General features: G+C 46.1%; 1 protein-coding gene across 1 annotated transcript in view; it reads right to left on the bottom strand.

The window, feature by feature from the left end:
- BMERB1 (bMERB domain containing 1) overlaps positions 1–19,451 on the bottom strand; it is a 113,630-nt gene extending 94,179 nt beyond the window's left edge. The window contains exon 1 of the mRNA XM_055341209.1: positions 19,214–19,451. Coding sequence (XP_055197184.1) covers positions 19,214–19,319 — 106 coding nt within the window. The 5' untranslated portion in view covers positions 19,320–19,451. The remainder of the gene's footprint in view (positions 1–19,213) is intronic.
- Between the last annotated feature and the right edge of the window lie 906 nt (positions 19,452–20,357).

The following is a 20,357-nucleotide window of genomic DNA, read 5'->3' as shown; positions in this document are numbered from 1 at the left end:
TTAGAAAACTCGCCAATAGCTGCTCTTCCTCAGAACATGGCTTAGGAAATGCTGCCTTTGAGAAAAGGCCTATGGTCATACGGGAGATCACTTTATTGGACCATGAGCATCCAGATGGCTGATTTCATAAATGCAGCCAAGACAAATGGATACGCGGATCTCTATCTTTATAACCGGCCTCCAATACGCCTCTGTGTGGAGTCTCCAGATCTTTATGCACCGAGCCGCCTCGTATGTCAAGCTAGTAAGTAATCGAACACCGAGGGGTTTAGACTCACTCGCCGACTTCAAGCTGCCTTGCTTTATTTTTAGAGAATACAAGTGGCAGCTGAGTACATACTGTAAATCGAGACACCCAATTCCAATCCCACAGAGGCCAAAGTGATTCCTCTCTCAAGGCCATTTTTAGAAGCTTGTTAGCATCTTGCCCAGTATCCCTACCTCCTCAGGAAGGGAAGCAGCATGCCTCAGCTGCTTAGGAATCAAATACCTCGATGCAGTTCGGCAAACTCGTACTGAATTCCTAGTGTGTGCCGGTTCCCACGTTTAACAGCCTCTTCTTTGAAAGGAAGATCTGTTAACCGGGCAAGGTTGGTAGACATCAGCCACAGGATGTATGGTAATGACCCTGAACTTAAATATATATATTTAAGAGAGAGTAGGTAATTTTAGATTGCTGGGCAGCTACGTGACAACTGCAAGGCTTACCCCCTCACAGCTTCAATCAAGCTGAACATCTGGATGGTGCTTTAAAGTCCATAAGCTATTTGGCATCAAGAGCTAAACATCTGGATAATTAATAGACTGGGTTGCTCATTTTTCAGTGCCCTCCAGACTGGTTTTCAAATACAGACTTTCACTGGCCCACGTCCCCTCTGAAATCGTTTTCTTCTCTCAAGGGTAATTTTCCTCACTGTACCTCTTGAAAACGTGTAGTTTTCTTTGTGTCTGAAAGCTGGCTAATTCAGAGCCTGGGCTCACACGGCTTCCTCTTCAGGAGAGCATGTAGGGCATGTCGGAAGCGAAAATGCTTTGACGGGAGATTATGCATCTAGTGGTCACCTCTCTGGCTTATCTGATTCTATGCCTTCCTCGTCTCTGAGCTGTTCTACAATTGTGTAAGTAGTAGTATAACAAGGCAAAAATAATTCTTGTGCACATGCAAATCCTCGCCCAGCTGGTAGAAGTCTGAGTAACTTCTCTTTCCTTCAAGGAAAATCCAGATTTACTTGCATTTAACCCTTCATTTCAAGATTTCTGATCTATATATATGAGTCTGTTCTTCAGATTCTGTTGAATTGGATTATTACATGTACTTGGTTCCCTCATTGAGCAGAGGAAAACCTTTAACATGTGTTTTTTTTTTAATTTTTTTAAATTTATTTATGATAGTCACAGAGAGAGAGAGAGAGGGGCAGAGACACAGGCAGAGGGAGAAGCGGGCTCCATGCACCGGGAGTCCGACGTGGATTCGATCCCGGGTCTCCAGGATCGCGCCCTGGGCCAAAGGCAGGCGCCAAACCGCTGCGCCACCCAGGGATCCCCACATGTGTTTATTTTTAAAAAATGGTTTAGAGTAGGCTCCATGCCCAGCAAAGAGTCCAATTTGGGGTTCAAACTCACAACCCTGAGATCATGACCTGAACTGAAATCAAGAGTCGGTGGCTTAACCGACTGAGCCACTCAGGTGTCCCCTAACATGTGTTTATTTTTATATCATCGTGAGAGTCATGATTCTACCTTTTTCTAAAAATTATCTTTTTATTTATTTTTAGGGAGAGAGAATGTGGGTGAGCTGGGGGAGGGGCAGAGGGAGAGGGAAAGAGAGAATCTCAAGTAGATTCCCTGCTGAACATGGATCCAGATGTGGATGTGAGGCTTGATCCCATGACCCTGAGATCATGACCTGAGCTGAAACCAAGAGTTGGCTGCTCAACTGACTGGGCCACCGAGGTGCCCCTGAAAATTCTCTTTTAACAATAACAGAGAAAAATACATTAATGTTTTTCTGCATTCTCTCAAATATGCCTTGTCTCTTGCCCTATGCCCCATTAGAACTATGGGTGAATTTCTCCTGCTAATGCCACATTGTCATATAGTAGCAGACTGTTTCTTTGAGAAACGCATTAGCTAATGGATAATTATCTTTTCTAAATACAGTTTTTTTGTGTTTCAGAAAAGGAGCTAAATTAATGGAGAGGCTCGTCCCCCTGATACAGGCTATACATCTTTCTATCCATGACAAATTTCTGAATAATGTTTGCTAATCATAATAGCAATAGTACCTTTTGTATTCAGAAATGGATGGCAGATCTAGGGCAACAGGACCCGTGGGTTGAATTGTTCTCCCAACAGCAATGACAGATTTACAATTTAGTATTTAATAATTTATTGTACTGAGTTTTCAGGTGTTGGCCATCATGACCTGGTGGAGAAAGTCCTTTATTAGGAAGGGAACTCTTATTTACTTAGTCCTTTTCAAATAGGCAGGATAAATGGGTTCAAGTTCTACTGAGTTTACCCAGCTTGAACATTTGGGAAAATGATCATCCCTCTGGGGTAAGGTTTTCTAATCCATTAAAAAGGGAGGGATGGGCATGCCTGGGTAGGTCAGTTGGTTAAGTGTCTGACTCTTGATTTCAGCTCAGGTCATGATCTCAGGGTCATGAGATCAAGCCTCTTGTTGGGCTCTGCACTCAGCTCAGAGTCTGCTTGAGATTCTCTCTCCCTCTCCGTCTGCCCACCCTGCACGTGTGCCCTCAAGTACACACACATGCACTCTCTCAAACAATAAGTAAATAAATAAAATCTTTTAAAAATACAAAAAGGTGGGGGGGTGGAGAAGTGGGCTAACTGTATTCAAAGCTGCTCTGGGGATTTATCTAATGTACAGCCAGAGCTTAGAATCATACAGAACTAGACTATCTCCAGAAATAGCCATTTTTATCCTATGTTCTATCGAAGAAATAGAATGATAAACATGGCCAAACATATACACAGCCTGTCTTTCTGAAGAAGAGAAGGGGACACCTGAACCATTAGGAATACTTGATTTCTTTGTATACGTCTACACTAAGAAATTCATCCAAGAACATTAAAAGAACTATGCCTTCTGTCTCCTCCCCCCCTCATCAAAAGAAGTGCTCACTTTAGTTCACAAGAATGGAGATGTCATCTGTCACCCGTTGTGCTGTTTTCTTGGTCCCTTTTGTGACTGGCTGTGCACTCTTTGGGGTGGTGATAAAGAAGAAAAGGGTCAGTCCCCAGACACAGTGTTCCAGAGAAAACTTTGAGTCCGTGTTCTCGAGGCTGACATAAGTCCTTCTCATTTTGGTAGCAGAGTTAAGGGCTGTTGTTGAAGGGGTATTTCTACTTATCTACCTGAAACATTTTCTTTGTTATAAGAGAAAGTGACAATTTCTTCTTCACTTCAATTTCTAGTAAATAGGAATCTTCCCAGGCAGGAGCCTTAAGGAAAATCGAATCCATTTTGCATGGGGATATTTCTTTATGCTTCAGGGAGCTCATAATCAGGTTCCTCCTGGCTTAATGCTGAGCACATCCAATACAGTTTTTAATGACAATGCTTTCTGTGTGTGTGAACAGAAAACCGTGAGGTATGTGGAGAAACAGAGGCCAGAAACCTAGGGACTGAGGTGCAGAGATGGGGTCAAAAAACCTTTGGACTCTTTTGCATCACAAAACTAGGGTATCCATATCAAAAAGGAATGAGATCTGATCAGCCCTTCTCTGGGGACAAGTTTGCCCCTCTAGTGAACATTTGGCAACGTCTAGAGAGAGTTTTTTGTTGTCACGATTGGCAGGAGTGGGTGTTGGTACTATTGGCATCTAGTGGGCAGAATCCAGAAGTGTTGCTGACCATCCTACGGTGCACGGGTCACCCCCCACAGTACAGCATGGTCCAGCCCCAAATGTCAATGTCAATAAGGCCAAGGTTGAGAAATCCTGGACAACAGGACTCCACAAATTTCCTTCCAGCCCTAAGATGTCATGATGCTAAAACATGATTCCAATCCTAAATAATAAGTCTATTGCTATCGACTTAATTGTCCCCCAAGTCCCCATGTTAAAGCCTTAACCCCCGTGTGACTGTATTTGGAGGCAGGGCCATAAGGAGGTAACTAGGTTTAATGAGGTCATAAGAAACAGGTAGAATTAGTGTCCTTATTAGAAGAGACATTATAGCAACCCCTCCCTCTCTCTACCTATGTGTTCGCAAGGGGTTATGTAGGCACCTGTGTGGCTCAGTCGGTTGGGCCTTTGGTTCAGGTCATGATCTCAGGGTGGAATCGAGGCCCGCGTTGGGCTCCCTGCTCAGCATGGAGTCTGCTTCTCCCTCTCCCTCAGGCCCTCTCCCTGTTGTGCTCTTCCTCTCTCTCTCTCAAATACATAAATAAAATATTCAAAAAAAAAAAAAAAACTAAGTGAAAGAAGCCAGGTTCCATATTGCCCAATTCAATCTATAGGAAATATCCGGAATAGGTAAATCCATAGAGACAAAAGGTAGTTGCCAGGGACTAGGGGAAGGGGTGCATAGGGAGGGACCACTTAAGGGTACAGGGTTTTTCGCAAGTAGGTAGAGGTGGAGATTGCACAAGATTGTGAATATGCTAAATGCCACTGAATTGTACACGTTAAATGGTTAAGGGTTAATTTTATGGCATGTGAGTTTCAGTGAAAAGGAAAGAAAGAAGGAAGGAATGAATGAATCTCTATCTCAGTAGAGGAGAAAGATGCACAAAGCTAAACCAGTCCTGGCTAAGCATTTGGGAAGTAACAAACCCCGGCTGTAAGGCAGAACTGATCCCTAGGAAAGCAGACCTCTTAGCTCTTGGAACCCAGCCCGGCGTCCTGGGCCCAAGCTGAGCTGCTTTTACGGATGGCGTTTGCACGGAATGTAACCACCAGGATGTGCTCCTTCCATGTGTCTGTTTAAACAGGATGAAGATGGATGGGCTGCAGGACCGGTGGGCGGCAGGTGTCCAGCACCAACACAGCCCTGCAAGCGCATGATGCGTGCATAGGTCTCACCTGGTGTGCTGACTGTGGAAGAACAAAATGGACCCAAACTGGGAATAATTTCTGTTTCTTGTCAAAATGATGGCCGCCTTTTAGAGCCACCTGCTAAAAGCATTTCACCCCGGGAGTGGGGGCCTGGACTAATCTCCAGCTTTCAGATCTTAATGCCTTCCAGGACCATAGTCGATTGACTATGCATGTCCTCCCTCACCCAAATTCATATGTTAAAAAATCTAATCCTCGAGGTATGGTATTTGGGGGTGAGAACCTTTGGGAGGTGACAAGGTCACAAGGATGAAGCCCTTATGAGTGGGATTAGCGCCCTGATAAAGGAGACCCCAGAGACCCCCTGTACCCTCCGCCACGTGAGGGCACAGCTACGGGACAGTCTGTGAGGCAGGAGGTCCTCAGCAGGCACAGAATCCGCAGGTGCCTTGATCTTGGACTTCCAGCCTCGGGAACTGTGAGCAATAAATTTCTGTTTTTTATAAACTACCCAGCTTATGGCCTTTTGTTGTAGCAGCCTGAGCAGAGTAAACACGGAAAGCAAAACAGTTAAGGGAAGCCTGGTAGGATCTCTTCCTCCGCTGATTATTGCCTATTTCCCAAATACTGTCTCTGAGACTGGGATTATGGGGCATGAGTGGTTTCACTACTCAGCCCTGGGGACCACCAGGGGGAACTGGGAAGTGCAAAGAGAGAAGATCTAAAGGAACATGGTCCACATGGTGATGACCCAGATTCTTAAAATAGAGCTCCACAAACGATTGCAGATGCCTTTCCTTTTTTAAAAATAAAATACACAATTCCAATGGAATTTAATATACTTGGATGTTCATAAATAATTGTAGTGGGAAAGGTATGAACTTCTTAATCAGATAGTCTAGAGAGTCAAATCCCTTCTCTATTGACTAATGGGGTATGATTTCCATCTCTCTGCTCCTGGATATATATTTGTATATGCGCACATGCACACGCGCGCGCGCACACACACACACACACACACACACACACACTGCTTTATCTTTAGAGGATTGTGGTGAGGATTAAATCAGACGAAATTCTCTCTCCTCGATTCTGAGGCCCACCTTTCCCACCACATTTTATCATTTCTGAAGTTAGGATGCCCCTTCTCCTGTTCCACAAATGTGTAACTTAACACAAACATGTAAGTGTGATAATATTATCAGAGGATGTTTTCTTATCCCCAGTGAAGTACTTTTTAAAATTCTCTTTTTCCCTTGGCTGTCTGCTACCACCTCCCCTTTATTTTTCTTTTTTTCTTTCTTTCTTTATTTTTCTTTCTTTTTTAAGATTTTATTTACTTATTCATGAGAGACACAGAAAGAGATGAAAAGGCATAGGCAGAGGGAGAAGCAGGCTGCCTGTGGGGAGCCTGATGTGGGACTTGATCCCAGGACCCCGGGATCACAACCTGAGCCAAAGGCTGACACTCAACCACTGAGCCACCCAGGTGTCCCATGCCACCTTTTTCTTCCCTCACATCAGCTTCGTCCCCAATCCCTTCCCCAACATAGCCTATGGCAATAACTTATTACTCATCCTTCCATCTTTTTCTCTTACTGATAAGGTCACACACGGGCACGTGCATGCAAGTGGATGCTATACATTATATGTGCTATACATAGAAACAGAATTTTGTTTTACAAAAATGAGATCCTATTACATACACTTTCCTGGATTTCCTTTTCCTCATTCAATCATACCTCTAAGACAACTATTATTGCTCTACTTTCTTCCTTTTTAATGGCTTTGGAACATTTCTCAGTGGATGAACAATAATTTATTCAACCATCCTTCTGCTGATGGGCCTTCATTTTGTGTCCAGTTTTTTTTTTTCCACCCCACATATGTCTTTGTATGCTGGTGTTTTCATTTCTGTTGGATGGAGTCCCAGGAGCCGGGATTGCTAGGTCAAAGCATACGAGCATTTTAAATTTTAATAGATGTTATCCGGTTGCTTTCCAAAAAGGCTAGAGCGCTCAACGGTTCCACCAGCAGCATCTAAGAGGACTTTGTTCTCTGCATGAAATTAAAAGGCCTTTTAATGGCCCGGTGTATTTAACATGGCCATGCTGGGTTTTGTTTCTGTTGTTCTGGAAAGATGTGAGGGACTCTGGATTGGTGTGCCCCACCTCTCTGGACACCTAATAGTCAAGGAGATATGATTCATATGTAAAGCACCAGCCAAGCCCACACCCGTCATGACTTGTTAGCTCACTGCCAGTTCGCAGTAACCAGGACCTATTCCTGCTATTTTGTATCTGCTCTGAATGCCTCTTTCCCTGGAAGCATCAGGAACAACCTGTCTAAACTAGGAGATGGGCAGGCGATTCAGACCAAGACTCCAGCTAACTTTATTCTTCAGTTCAATGATTTCAAAGGATTACAAACACCATTAAATCATTTGCACTTCAGTCTTTGGGGATTAACAGCCACCTAATTCAGCAGCTATGGGTTGAATGAGAAGCTTCTAAGTGCTGGCCAATGTGGTAGATGCCGGGCATTCAGCACTGAGCAGCAAATATGACACCCAGTGTCTCTGTGATCATTGTTCTTGCAAGAAGTCAGAATCACATCACAGCACTTGGATTTGGCCATAAAATGTGGTTTGACCTTATGAGGACTCATCTTCTCAAGGACCTTCAAAAATGGGTGTATAGCAAAACAACTGAATTAATCTCTGGATAATATTTTGCCGGGAGTGCATGGAGGTCAGCAAACTAACCTGGATCCTGTCTCCAAAGGACTGAGAAGGACAGCATCCTCTCTCTGGTCCCTTGGTTCAGCACCACTGGAAACAGGGACTGCTCCCAGCTGACCCTCCCACCCCCCTTTCCTCAGCTTGGTTGAGGTGTAATTGAAAGATGAAAATGGAAGATCTTCCAAGTGGGCACCGTGGTGATTTGTGACAGGGATACACTGTGAACAAACTCCTATCATCTAGTGATTAACACCCCCATCACCTTACCTATTTATCTTCTGTGTGTGTGACAGAGAGAACATTTAAGTTCTGCTCCCTTAGCAAATTTCAATTATATGATACAGTGTTATCAACTGTAGCCACCATGTTTTACATTAGATCCCCAGACCTTATTCATCTTATACCTTAGAATTTGTACCCTTTTTACCAACCTCTCTCTCATCCCCCAGCCCCTGGTAACCACTTCTCTACTATGTTTCTGTGAGCTTGAGTATTAATTCTTTTTCTTTATGTCTCCTTTTTAGGTTCCACATATAAGTGATATGCAATTTCTGTCTTTCTCTGATTTATTTTACTTAGCATAATGCCCTCAAGGACCATCCATTGTCACAAATGGAATATGGCGGGATTTCCTTCTTTCTCCTGGCTGAATGATACTTCATTGTAGATATTCACCACATCTTCTTTATCTATTCATCCATTCATGGACATTTAGGTTGTTTCCATATCGAGGCTATTGTGAATACAGCTGCGATGAACATGGGAGTGCTGATACTTCTTCAATATCCTGTTTTTGTTTCCTTAAAAATATATACCCAGAAGTGGGACTGCTGGATCATATGGCAGTTCTATTTTTACTAGTAGACCTTAAATCACTTTGAAGGCAGGGGCTATAAACATCTTACTCAAAATGCTACTGTATTCTCAAGAGTTTAGCACCATAATTGGCATATAAGAGGCCAGCAATAAATATGTATTGAATGGATGAGGAATGAATGGAAAGATGGGCAGACATGTGAATGAATGATTTACCTGTTTGGGAATTTCAAATGCACAGAATAATGAGTGTCACACATTATGGTTAATTTCCAATTTGGATGTTATGGAATTTGGATATACTTTATTATTATTATTATTATTATTATTATTATTGAGAGAGAAAGTCATGTGAGGTGGGGGTGGGTAGGCAGAGAGAGAGAGAGAGGGAGGGAATCTCAGGCAGGCTCCATGCTCAGCGAGGAGCCTGATATAGGGCTTAGAACCCTGAGATCATGACTTGAGCTGAAATTGAGAGTCAACACAGCCCATTGAGCCACCCAGGAGCCCCAAGACATACCATTTGTAATGCAGTTGTTAAAAAAAAAAATGCAGTTGTGTGTCAAATAAAAATGTCCCTGGAAACCCTGGTCTAGTACAAGCAGCCTAGACTGTTAGATTCTTACTCAGTCTTACTGCTGTACCCCTTCCCTGGGATGAGTCCTTAACCTGTTTACCTACATCCAAAGGGACACAACAATTCCAGCTCCTTGCCCTTTTTTTGTAAAGAGCAAATGCAAAAACGCAGGAAAAATATTAGAAAGCGCTATATGAATGTATGGGGTCATTATTCTCCCCATACACCAATCCCTGCACCTCTTCAAACACTATAGAAAGTGAGAGTGGGCCACACTGATGCCAATGTATTTAATTCCCAAGACCCCGGCTAACCGTACTGTTAACTCCCTGCCTACCACACTGCCAGCACTTCGGACACCCTCCTTGCCTCCTACCTGTAATCAGCTACTAATGCCTTCTCCCTTTGGGAGATCTGATTAGCCCCTTCCTCCCCCACCCACTGCCACTGCTGTAGGCCCCAGCCTTGGTGACTTCATGACCAGATGATTCCAGAACCCTCCTGCTTCCCTGCCCTTCCCCACAATGTACAACCACTGCCAGACAAGTCTTCCTGAAATGCTATTTTCTTTTTTTAAAAGATTGATTGATTGATTGATTGATTTATGAGAGAGAGAGAGGCAGAGACACAGGCAGAGGGAGAAGCAGGCTCCATGCTGGGAGCCCAACACGGGACTCGATCCTGGGACTCCAGAATCACATCCTGAACCAAAGGCAGGCACTAAACCGCTGAGCCACCCAGGGATCCCCAAAATGCTACTTTCTTTACCTCTATCCCTTGCCCTGCTCCGGACACCTGTCATGTTTATTCTGGCCGAGCGTCGTGACCCTGCTCAACCAACCTCATACCTCATGACTCCTCCTGATGCAGCCAAGTCCAAGCCTGCCTCCAGCAATCGTCACATGCTCTGGCACCCGCATTCTTTTCTGAGGCTAGTCCACCCACTTTGATGTCCCTTGTTCTCTCCAGTTGTCTAAATGTACCCAGTTGAGGCCCACTATATGTCCTGTTCCTTCAACACCATCTCCCCCATTTACCGAGAGCACCAGGCTCTATGCCAAGGGCTATCACATATTTTCTCTTTGGATCTTCTTCATTACCATATGAGGTAGGTCCTGTTATTAGCTCCATTTTATAGATGAGAAGGCTGAACTTCAGAGAGGTTAAGTAAGCTGCCCAGGGTCACACAGCTTATGAGAGGGAAAGCCAGGATTCAAATGTAGGCAGAGCTTCCACTTTCAAACACTACGCTAATCTGCCCCTCTGTTGCCCAAGATGTCTTTCCTGAACACCCAAAGGAGGCCTTTGTCTGTGAAGCTACACATCTTCTCCAAAACAGAAAGGCTCTTCCTGCAGCATTTCTGTGAACCTGCTCCCATTTCACCCTGAAGGCACTAGGAGGTAGTGAGATGGAGTCAAGTTTACAAGAGACGTGTGTGTAGTGGAAATTAATGAGCCAGAGAACAGAATCAGTACTAAGAAACACAAAGATGCACTAGAAACACTACCTGACCTTACCCATGTGGACAAATGGCAGCCCAAGCCAATCCCAAGAGACCAGGAAAGCAGCAGGGCTAAGTCCCCTGGGCTTGGTTCGAGTCCCAGCTCTGCCATCTATTGGCAAAGTGACACTGGGCAAGTCACTTAACCTCCCTGAGAGGCAATTTCCTCATCTGTAAAATGCAACTAATATTTCCACATGCCTCCCATCATAAGGTATTTTAGAAAGAGTAAATTAGAGGATGTATGTAGACACACACATGCATGGAACAGGCACTCGGGAAGGGCTCCGTACGTGTTACTTTCTGTAATCATTCCTTTCTACCTCCCTTAGAATAGTTGGTGTTTTCTCCTTTAACCATCTCTATGTGTAGAGGCATTTTAATTTAAAAAAAAAATTCATGAACATGACTGATTCATTCAAAGAAACTTATTCTAGGGGTCTGGTCCTTAGCCGTCCCACTTGGACCTTGCAGGAAGATTTTGTCTCAATGGGGAGCTGAGCCTTCTCTATATCCAGCCCAAAATAGACTCGCCCTGGGCTTCAAAGCCTGCTCATCTCCTGCTCTGGTCTTGCCTCTCTCATGCATTTAAAGCCTAGAGTATTACTGATACATTTAGTTCCCAGGTCGCATGTGTCACTTCAGGTCTGTGTCTTCACAGGGGCTGTTCCCTCTGCCTGGAAGGCTGTTCCTCCCCATCAGTGTTGAAATACTGTTCATCTTTTCAGGCTACTTCAGACCGCCCAGAACCATCCCTCAAAACACACGTAACACAAAATATGCCATCTTAGCTGTGTTCAAGGGTACAGTTCAGTGGTATTAAGTACATCTCTGGGTTTCAGAGGAAGGAATTGAGGTCTGGGGAAGGTAGGTGACTGGCCCAAGATCAGAAGGCGAGGAAGCAGTGGACAGAGGCCTGGAACACAGATAGTCGGAGAACCCCTTAAGGGTGGGGTCTGGGAAAAAAAAAAAGGGTAGGGTCTGGGTCTTTTTCCTCTCTCTGCCTCTGCAGCCAGCACACAGGAGGGGCTTGAGCCTGCTGAATAAGTGAACAGTGAAGGAATGAATGAACCACTTGGGCAGCCTTGTTGGGGGAACCTTGTGAGTGCTGGTCTGAGTGGCCACGCTGCTAGCATCTATCTGCCTCTGCTGGTCTCCAACCTGCAGGCTCATCCGGGTAGCAGAGGATTCACATCCATGAATCAGACAGACCCTGAGTCCCAGGATTTGAAAGCCAAGGGGAAAGAGAAAAAAAAAAGAAAAAGTCCTAGTGCATGGACCCTGGCCTTGGGGACCCCCACCTCCTTGCATGGGGCCGGGCAGCTCACCTGAAATGCCCGTCCCTCTGTGAGTGACCTAGGGAAACCCTGCTTTGGCCTTCAGGCCCAGTGCCCACACTGCTCGTTGCTGTCACGCTGGGGACCCCAGGAAGAGCAGAGATCTCCTTCCTCTCGCTGCTTGCTGTCCCTTCATTTAGCATTTGTTTCATGTTACTATATTACAAATGATGTCTGTGTCTCCACACTCTCCAAATCTAGAAGCTTCTTAAGGGTGGTGGCTGTGTCTTATCTCATTTCTAATCTCCACAGCATCTATGCTAGGAATAATAGACACTGGCAAGGAACATTTACAGTCACGGAGGATGAGATTCTGGTTCCAGCACTGCCACATACCAGCTTCGTGACCTTCAGAGCAAGTTTCTCAACCTCCTGAAGCCCCAGTGTCCCCATCTGTAAAAGGGGAGCAAGAATTCAGCTGACTTGATAGGGTTGTGATGAGAATTTAATAAGCTTAAGTTCCCAGCTAGACCTCATTAACTACTATTATTATTAATAAGTCTTTAATAATTAATCAGAGACCAAGAAGAGGCGCAAATAGTTTTTCCTTCAATTAACAAGTAAGAAAGACATGGTTGCAAGAATCAAATGACAGGGGCGCCGAGGTGGCTCAGTCGGTTAAGGGTCTGCCTTCAGCTCAGGCTGTGATCCCAGGGTCCTGGGATCAAGTCCCTTTCCAGGCTCTCTGTTCAGCTGGGGGTCTGCTTCTCCCTCTGCCTCTGCCTCTGCCCCTCCCCCCGCTTGTGTGCACTCTCTCTCAAAGAAAGAAAGAAAGAAACAACAGTATGAACTCAGAGAAACATAAATAATTGGGTTTGCTCTAAGTGCATACTAGATACAGTCCTGTTCATAATCTTCACGTTCCTGCTACGATAATTCCTGCAGTAAGTTACACAATCAGCTGCCCATCCAGCAGAGAGGAGAGACGGTCACATTTCCTCAGAGCTCGGTCTCCCACACGACAGCCTAAGCTGCCCCTACCCCTTGTCACACCTTTCACACTCACGGAAATTCCTACCACTTATCAACAAGATTGGTTAAAGAAAGAACCAGGACTATAGACAGCAAAGGATAATTTCATTGATCCTTACTTGCCCTCTGTGGTCTCATTCTCCATCCAGGGTGCTGATGTGACCTTTTAAAAACAAAACCCAGGGCATCTGGGTGGCTTGGTTGGTTAAGCATCTATCTTAGGCTCAGGTCATGACCCCAGGGTCCTGGGATCAAGCCCTGCTTTGGGCTCCCTACTCAGTGGGGAGTTTGCTTCTCCCTCTGCCCTTCCCCCTCATTTGTTCTCTCCCCTTCTCTCTCTGTCTCTCAAAAATAAATAAAAATTTTTTTAAAAAAAAAGTGAAAACAAAACGCAGGTTATGTTAGTCTCTTGCTTAACACTCTGTAGTAGCTTCTTCTGTAATAGGAATAAAATCTGTATGTTTGTGTGTGTGTGACCACAACCTACAAGGCCCTACCTTGGCTCCTCTCTGATTCATCTCCACTCTCTTCCCTGACTGGGTGCCAGCCACCTTGGCCTTCTGTCTTCCTCTAACACAGCTAGGGCCTTTGCATTTGATCCCTGACATTTCCTGGCAAAATGTCACCTTCTTAGATATTTCCTGACCACCCAGATGGGAAATATTCCTCCCCTATTAATTCTCATGTAACACTTACCATTTGAGCTACATTATTTGTTTGCCTACGTATTATCTGACACCTTCATTTCTCTGAATAGAAGCTCCCCGTGGGCAGGAACCTCTTCTGTCTTGCTCAATGCTGTATCTGCTGCACTTAGAGCACTAGAACACTTTCTGGCACTTACACTCAGTACCTATTAATTGAATGAATAAATGGGGTGCACAGGGGCGAAGCAGATCATGGTCATTTTTCACTTTTTATTTTTATATTTCAGATGAATTTCCATTTTTTAATAAAGTACGCATACTATTCTATAATCTGAAAAAAGAAATAATGCCAGCACAAAATAAAACTGAGATAATGAAATTAGCATAGTTCATCAGACAGATGAAAGGAACACAAAAACCTTTGCCAAGAATCAATGATGTGGATTGCCGGCAATCCGTATTATTTCCGCCTCCACGCTGTTTATACCTGAAGCTTCAGCCAGGGGAACAATCTGCTTGCTAGTCAGTACACACCCTTGGACTTTTAAATAATCGTCACCTCCCCTGGTGATTGAGCTTTCCACTTAATTCCAATCCCCCACTCTCAGCACACTTATTTCTACCATTGTGCTTTTGCCAATGCTTTTACCTCTGGGGCATTCCCTCCCCTGCTGTGCCACTCTCACCTCCCCATCCCAGCCTTGAACCCTGCATGTCCCCAGTCCAAAATCTTGATCATCCTTTAGGGGATATGTAAGCCTATCATGAAATGGCTATGACCACAGACAACTGTGCTTTTAAAAAACTCCATGCTTTCTCAAAAGTCACCTTGTCTTTGTGTCTCCCTCAATTAATTACAGTTGGGTGAAAGCAATATTTTTATATATCTCACAACACTGAAATGTCACTATCCATTTTCCAACTGAGTAAAAAGAAAAGAAAAAACTAACTCCCTGCTAGTGGGAAAATGTTGTCTAAGGTGGATGGGAGCGAATGCTGGGAATCCTTCTCAAAGGAGAAAACACCAGGTGGTTTTCAAGGGTTCAGAAGCCATTCCTCCATACGTTCCCATGAGGAGGAACATGGTGGGTACACAATCATTATCTGCAAATTACAAAGCAACGGACACAAGAAAAGAACTGACTGGTAAGCTCAGAATAATCTTCTCTCATGTTGGCTGGTGCCATCCGCTTCTGTCCTATGATGACAACCATTCAGCGCCGACTATCAGTGTGCCAGGCTCTGTGCTAAGTGCATTATATACATTATCTCATTGAATCCTCCGGACAGCCTTTAATGGTCATGATGATGACTATCCTGTAGGGGGAGGTTATGGAGAGGACATGACCACCATTTGACCCAAGAGCTGGCCCTGGAGCAAGGGGAGACTCCTCACCCCCTGCCCTGTCCTTGAAAGGTACCAGCATTTTCACAGGGGAAGCCATTCCAAGGGCACAGCCTCGAGAGAGTTACCTAGATCATCTGGAAGTATACATGACTGAACCTGTTCAGGCCTGCATAAAAACTTTTAAGGTTCTAGAGGGCAGACATGGAGATCTACTCATCTTGCAACCACATAGAAATGTCCTTGGTTCTTGAACCTGCCACCTACGCATCTGGAGCAGCCTACCCATCCTTCCTCTCTGTGTATGGGGGGGGGGGGGCGGTTTGAATTTCACCAGGGGAAGCTCCCAAGGTCTCAAATCTAACAAAATTTGCCATTTTGCAAATGAGGTAGCTGACACCCAAGGAGGTGCAACAATTTCCTAGGGTGACAAAGCAACAAAGCATTAGAGCTGATTTGGACCCAATTCACCTGATTTCAAAACTCCCATTCTTTGCTACTGGACTATACATATCTTCCATTTGAAAACTATAGTTAAAATTAAAGATAGTAGTTAACACAATCTACACTGAGAATGACCAGTTCTGCAATCATCCCCACCCCCACCCCCCGCCACCCCGCGCTTAAAAAATTCTTTTTAGGGGCACCTGGGTGGCTCAGTGATTGAGTGTCTGCCTTTGGCTCAGGTCATGATCCCAGGGTCCTGGGATCGAGTCCTGCATCGGGTTGCCTGCAGGGAGCCTGCTTCTCCCTCTGCCTATGTCTCTGCCTCTCTCTGTGTGTCTTTCATGATTAAATAAATAAAATATTTAAAAAATAAATAAAATAAAAATTATTTTTTGAGTAACACTCAAGTTTTAACATAAAATATTTAAATATAGGTAGGAGTTAAAGCATGTCTTCTTTTTTAAAAAAGTATTTATTTCTAAAGTAATCTCTATGCCAATGTGGGGCTCAAACCTCTGACCCCAAGATCAAGAGTCTCATGCTCTACCAACTTAGCCAGCCAGGTGCCCCAAGCCTAGCTTCTTTGTAATATGCTTCTTTTTTTGCCTCCAGCATTTCATCCATTACAACTTTCTGTTGACTTGGCAATTATTAATTCCATAGAATCAACAGTACTAATTTTCACATTCATTAATAAATAAATGGAGGTCCCACATGTTATGATACGAATCCATAGATCCCGAGGAAGTTGAGAGGGAGTTCAAAAAAACCCACTTGTATCCAAAAGGGTCAGAGGGTGTCCGGGTGGCACAATTGGTTAGGTGTCTGACTCTTGGTTTCAGCTCAGGTCATGATCTCAGTGTTGTGGGATTGACCCCTGTGTCAGGTTCCTTGGTGGATGTGGAGTCTGTTTTATATTCTCTCTTCCTCTTCCTCTGCCCTTCAGGCCTGTGTGCATGCTCACTCTTTGCCTCTCTCTGTCTCTCTCTCTCTCACAAATAAATCTTAAGAAAAATAAAACTAAAAACAACAACAACAAAAAAAGGTCAGGTTGCAGACAAGAGTCCAGAGATCAAAGCTTTCTAAAGATAACAATCCCAGTTTTAAGATTCAAAAGCAGGACTCTGGATCAGTGCTTTAAGAGTATTTCAAGTTTGAATAGGGGTGGGGGGAGAAGCAGATTTCGGGATCCAACCAAAAGGAGATCAGAAACTGTGGTCTTGTATGTGAACAGGAAGCAAAAGTCAGAGTCTTTGATGATTTGGAACAGAGAAGATGAGAAAGCCTTTCTACCAGGCTTTTAACAGTTTGCAACCTAAGACTCAGAAGGATAAAAATTTCAAGAGCTCAAATGCTATAAATGGGGTGTTTGGTATGATTTTCCTGTATGTTTGAAAACTGTCCTAATAAAATGGCAAGAGAATGAAAAGGTAGAAGAGAATTATTAGGAAACTGACCAATACTGCAGTGTGAGTGTAGAGTGTCACTTTATGCACTCCCTTGTGAAAGATGGAAGGACAGACTCTGTTGCTCCTACAGACATAGTAATTAAAAAAAAAATCAAAGCAGCAAACACATATCGAGCACTTACCTTGAGCTCTACAGACATTTTCTTATTGAGTTTTCACAATGAGGCTATAAGGTAGGTCCTATGATCATCTCTTTCAGAGACCAGAGGCAGAGTAAGGCTTAGAAACGTGTCTCAGGTTAGTCACAGAGCCAGCGAGGGGCAGAGCAGAGCCCCATTCAAACCCAGAGCTTATGTGAACACAGCTTCTACTCTACAAGGACCCAGCATTCTTTCAAGGCCACTGGGAGCTCCAGAGACCAACAGGGTGGCCTCATATTTGTAAAATTGCTATATGTCTTCTGGGATTCTCTCAACAGATTTAGAGCTTCCTAAAACTGTGAAAGCAATAAATAATCATGTTAAAAGCAGAGAGGGGCTCTGGGTTCAAATCCTGGCTCTGGAGCTTCACTGTCAGGGCACCTAGCAAGCCCAGGCTTTGCCAGCTATGAAAAGGGGGTCCACGATATTCACCTCGGGAGGTAGCCATGGGCACCGAATGAGATAATGCATTTAAAGTTCTCAGCCCAGGGCAGCCCCGGTGGCCTAGTGGTTTAGCACCACCTCCAGCCCAGGGTGTGATCCTAGAGACTGGGGATCGAGTCCTGCATCAGGCTCCCTACATGGAGCCTGCTCCTCCCTCTGCCTGTGTCTCTGCCTCTCTTTCTGTCTCTCATGAATAAATAAATAAAATATTAAAAATATTGTCAGGGACAACTGGGTGGCTCAGCAGTTAAGCGTCTGCCTTTGGCCCAGGGTGTGATCCTGGAGTCCCAGGATTGAGTCCCACATGGGACTCCCTGCATGGAGCCTGCTTCTGCCTCTGCCTGTGTCTCTGCCTCTGTCTGTGTCTGTCAAATAAATAAATAAATAAATAAATAAATAAATAAATAAATAAATAAATAATCTTAAAAAAAAATAAAGTTCTCAGCCCAGGACCTGGTGCGTGGCCGTCTATCAAACCGGGCAGCCATTGTGGGGATTATTCTGAGCTTGTAGGAAGCAGAGCCCCTCAGTCCTGGTGTCATGCCAAAGTACCAAAGCCAAAGGGACCCTCGGTCCTGGTGTCATGCCAAAGTACCAAAGCCAAAGGGTTTTGAAAGGAGGAAACAGGAGAAAGGACCCAGATTTTTAAAGGAGCAAGAAAAGGCAAAAGATTGGGAGCACTGTGAGTTCCAGGTGCAGAACTGAGCCCTCGAATTGTGATTTCAACCTGAACCCTTGAGAACTGGAATACAGTTGAGCCATTCTAGGAAGATTTTCTGAATTTGTAATTACAGGTGTGGGGAAAGGGCACACACACACAATCTCCTACCAAAAAAAAAAAAAAAAAAACCACATTCACAATACTTTGGGCCAACAGAGCTCTGAGATTGGTGCTGAGCATGGTTACTCAGAGCCAAGGCAGGAAGCTGAGGGTCCTTGAGAAGGGTGAGAGGCCCTTCCCAGCCCGGCAGGAGGCACCGCGCTAGCACGAGCAGCGCAGGGGCAGGGGCAGAGCGCCCCCGGCTTTGCAGGGAGGGCTGGCGACCCTCGGGCCCTTGCGGCCGCCTCTAGACTCGAAGGCAGGAGTTTTTAACCACTGCGCCCCATTCATTGCCAACAAAAACCCTCCGTTTATTGGTAAACATTGTTGGCACCCGAACACCGTAGAGAGACTCGCCCGTTTCCGAAGTGCCTTCTAGGATTGTCCCCAAACCAGAGACGGAGGGAGTCGAGGCAGAGAGCAGAAGGGTGCGCACAGGGTTAACGCTCCCCTAACCCTGAGCTTCCCCACCCGCGACCCGGGAGCAGGCGGGGGAGGACGCGCTGGGGATTTCAGGTGTGTGCCCTGAACCTGAAACACCGGGGGAGAAGCCCGGCGGACACTCCCCCCTGTTTGCAGGGGGGTCCAGCCGCTCCCGCGTCCTAGCGCATCCCGGGCGGAGAACCGCCTCTCCCCTGGCGGCCGCGGGCAAGACCCTACTTTCCGAGACGGGCCGCGAGCTTAGGGATCCGGGACGACCGAGTCCCTCCCCCGCCCCGTCCCCGAGCTCCCGGTGCAGCCCAGGCTGGAGGGTCCCCCTTTTGTTCGGGGAGAGCGCGGCGCTGCGCTGCGCGGCGCTGCGCATCCCCCCGCGCCGAGAGCCCCGCTGCGGGGGCGCCCCCCTCGGCCGGCTCCCCGCGAGCCCCGCGCTCCCGCCACCGCCGGCTCCAGCGCCCGGATCCCCAGCTGCCCCCCTGCAGCCGAGTACTCACTTCGCCCCAGTCCCTCGGCCGTCCACGCCGTCTCCTCCACCGCCCCATAGCGCCTCAGAGGCTTCTCGGTTTCCAGGTGGGTGGACAGAGATTGCTTTAACTCCATCGCTGATCCCCGCGGGCAGGTCGGCGGGTCCCCCCTTTACTCCATCCCCGCCGCGGGCTGCAGGGAGGGAGGCGGCTCCAGCCAGCAGCGTTTTAAGGGGCCGGGCGCTCGTGACGCTGCTCCATCTCTTCCGCCGCCAGGGCCGGGGAGCGCCGACTGGTACCCAGCAGGGGGAGGGATGCAGGGCGCATGCGCAATGCGGGCGGCGGGGCCCGGGAGGGGGGCGGGAGGAGGGAGGGGAGGAGGGAGCGGGGGGGAGCTTGGGGGTTGGGTAGAGAGAAAGAGGGGCAGATGAAAACTCCAAGAAGAACAACAGAAACAACTGAAATGGGGAGTAAAAATAAGGCCCCTGCCCATTGCTGGAGCCGGTGGTGATGCTCCGCCTGGGCACTCTGCGCCGCTCGGGCTCCGTCAGCGCGCTGCTAGGATTTGAGTGGGATTTGTGAGCGCATCCCTAGCTGTGGGCGACGGATCCATCTTTGTGGGGAGGGTGCAGAAGCCTGAGTGTGGACTTGAATCTGTGGGTTCTGTGCTTGGCCGAGGGCATCTCTGTGGTTTGCTTCTCTGCGTGTAACTGGACTACGTTATGGGACATATGGGACTATGAAATGGGACAGTCTTGTTAGGCAGGTGCTTATGTCAACTCTGTGTGTTTGCATGAACTTGAGAGGGACAGGAACGTATTTTGGATACAATTGTAGCCAAGCTGTTCAGAACGTGGGTCTTTAACTTTCCGGAAACTCAGGGGTTCCTCTTAGTCACACAGCATGGCCGTATTAAAAGTTCAAAGTAAAATCAGCAGCTACATGGGTAAAAATTAGTAATGGTTATTAAATGACAGGCTAGGTGCTAAACACTTCCTAATAGCTGTCTGAAACAGATACTATTTTGTCAGCCTTGTTTTACAGAGCAGAAAAAGAAAACAAGATTATTTGCTCCAAGTCCCACATGTACCGAGTGGCCTGGTCAGCAACTGAATCCAGACCTAGCCTCTTTATTATGCTGACTCTTCAGACTACATCGATATGGTGTCTTGTA

The sequence above is a fragment of the Nyctereutes procyonoides genome, unplaced genomic scaffold (assembly GCF_905146905.1).
Source record: "Nyctereutes procyonoides isolate TBG_1078 unplaced genomic scaffold, NYPRO_anot_genome, whole genome shotgun sequence".
Classification (NCBI taxonomy): Eukaryota; Metazoa; Chordata; class Mammalia; order Carnivora; family Canidae; genus Nyctereutes; species Nyctereutes procyonoides.
The sequence above is the reverse complement of the archived record's forward strand: the minus strand, read 5'-3'. Positions and strand labels throughout refer to the sequence as shown.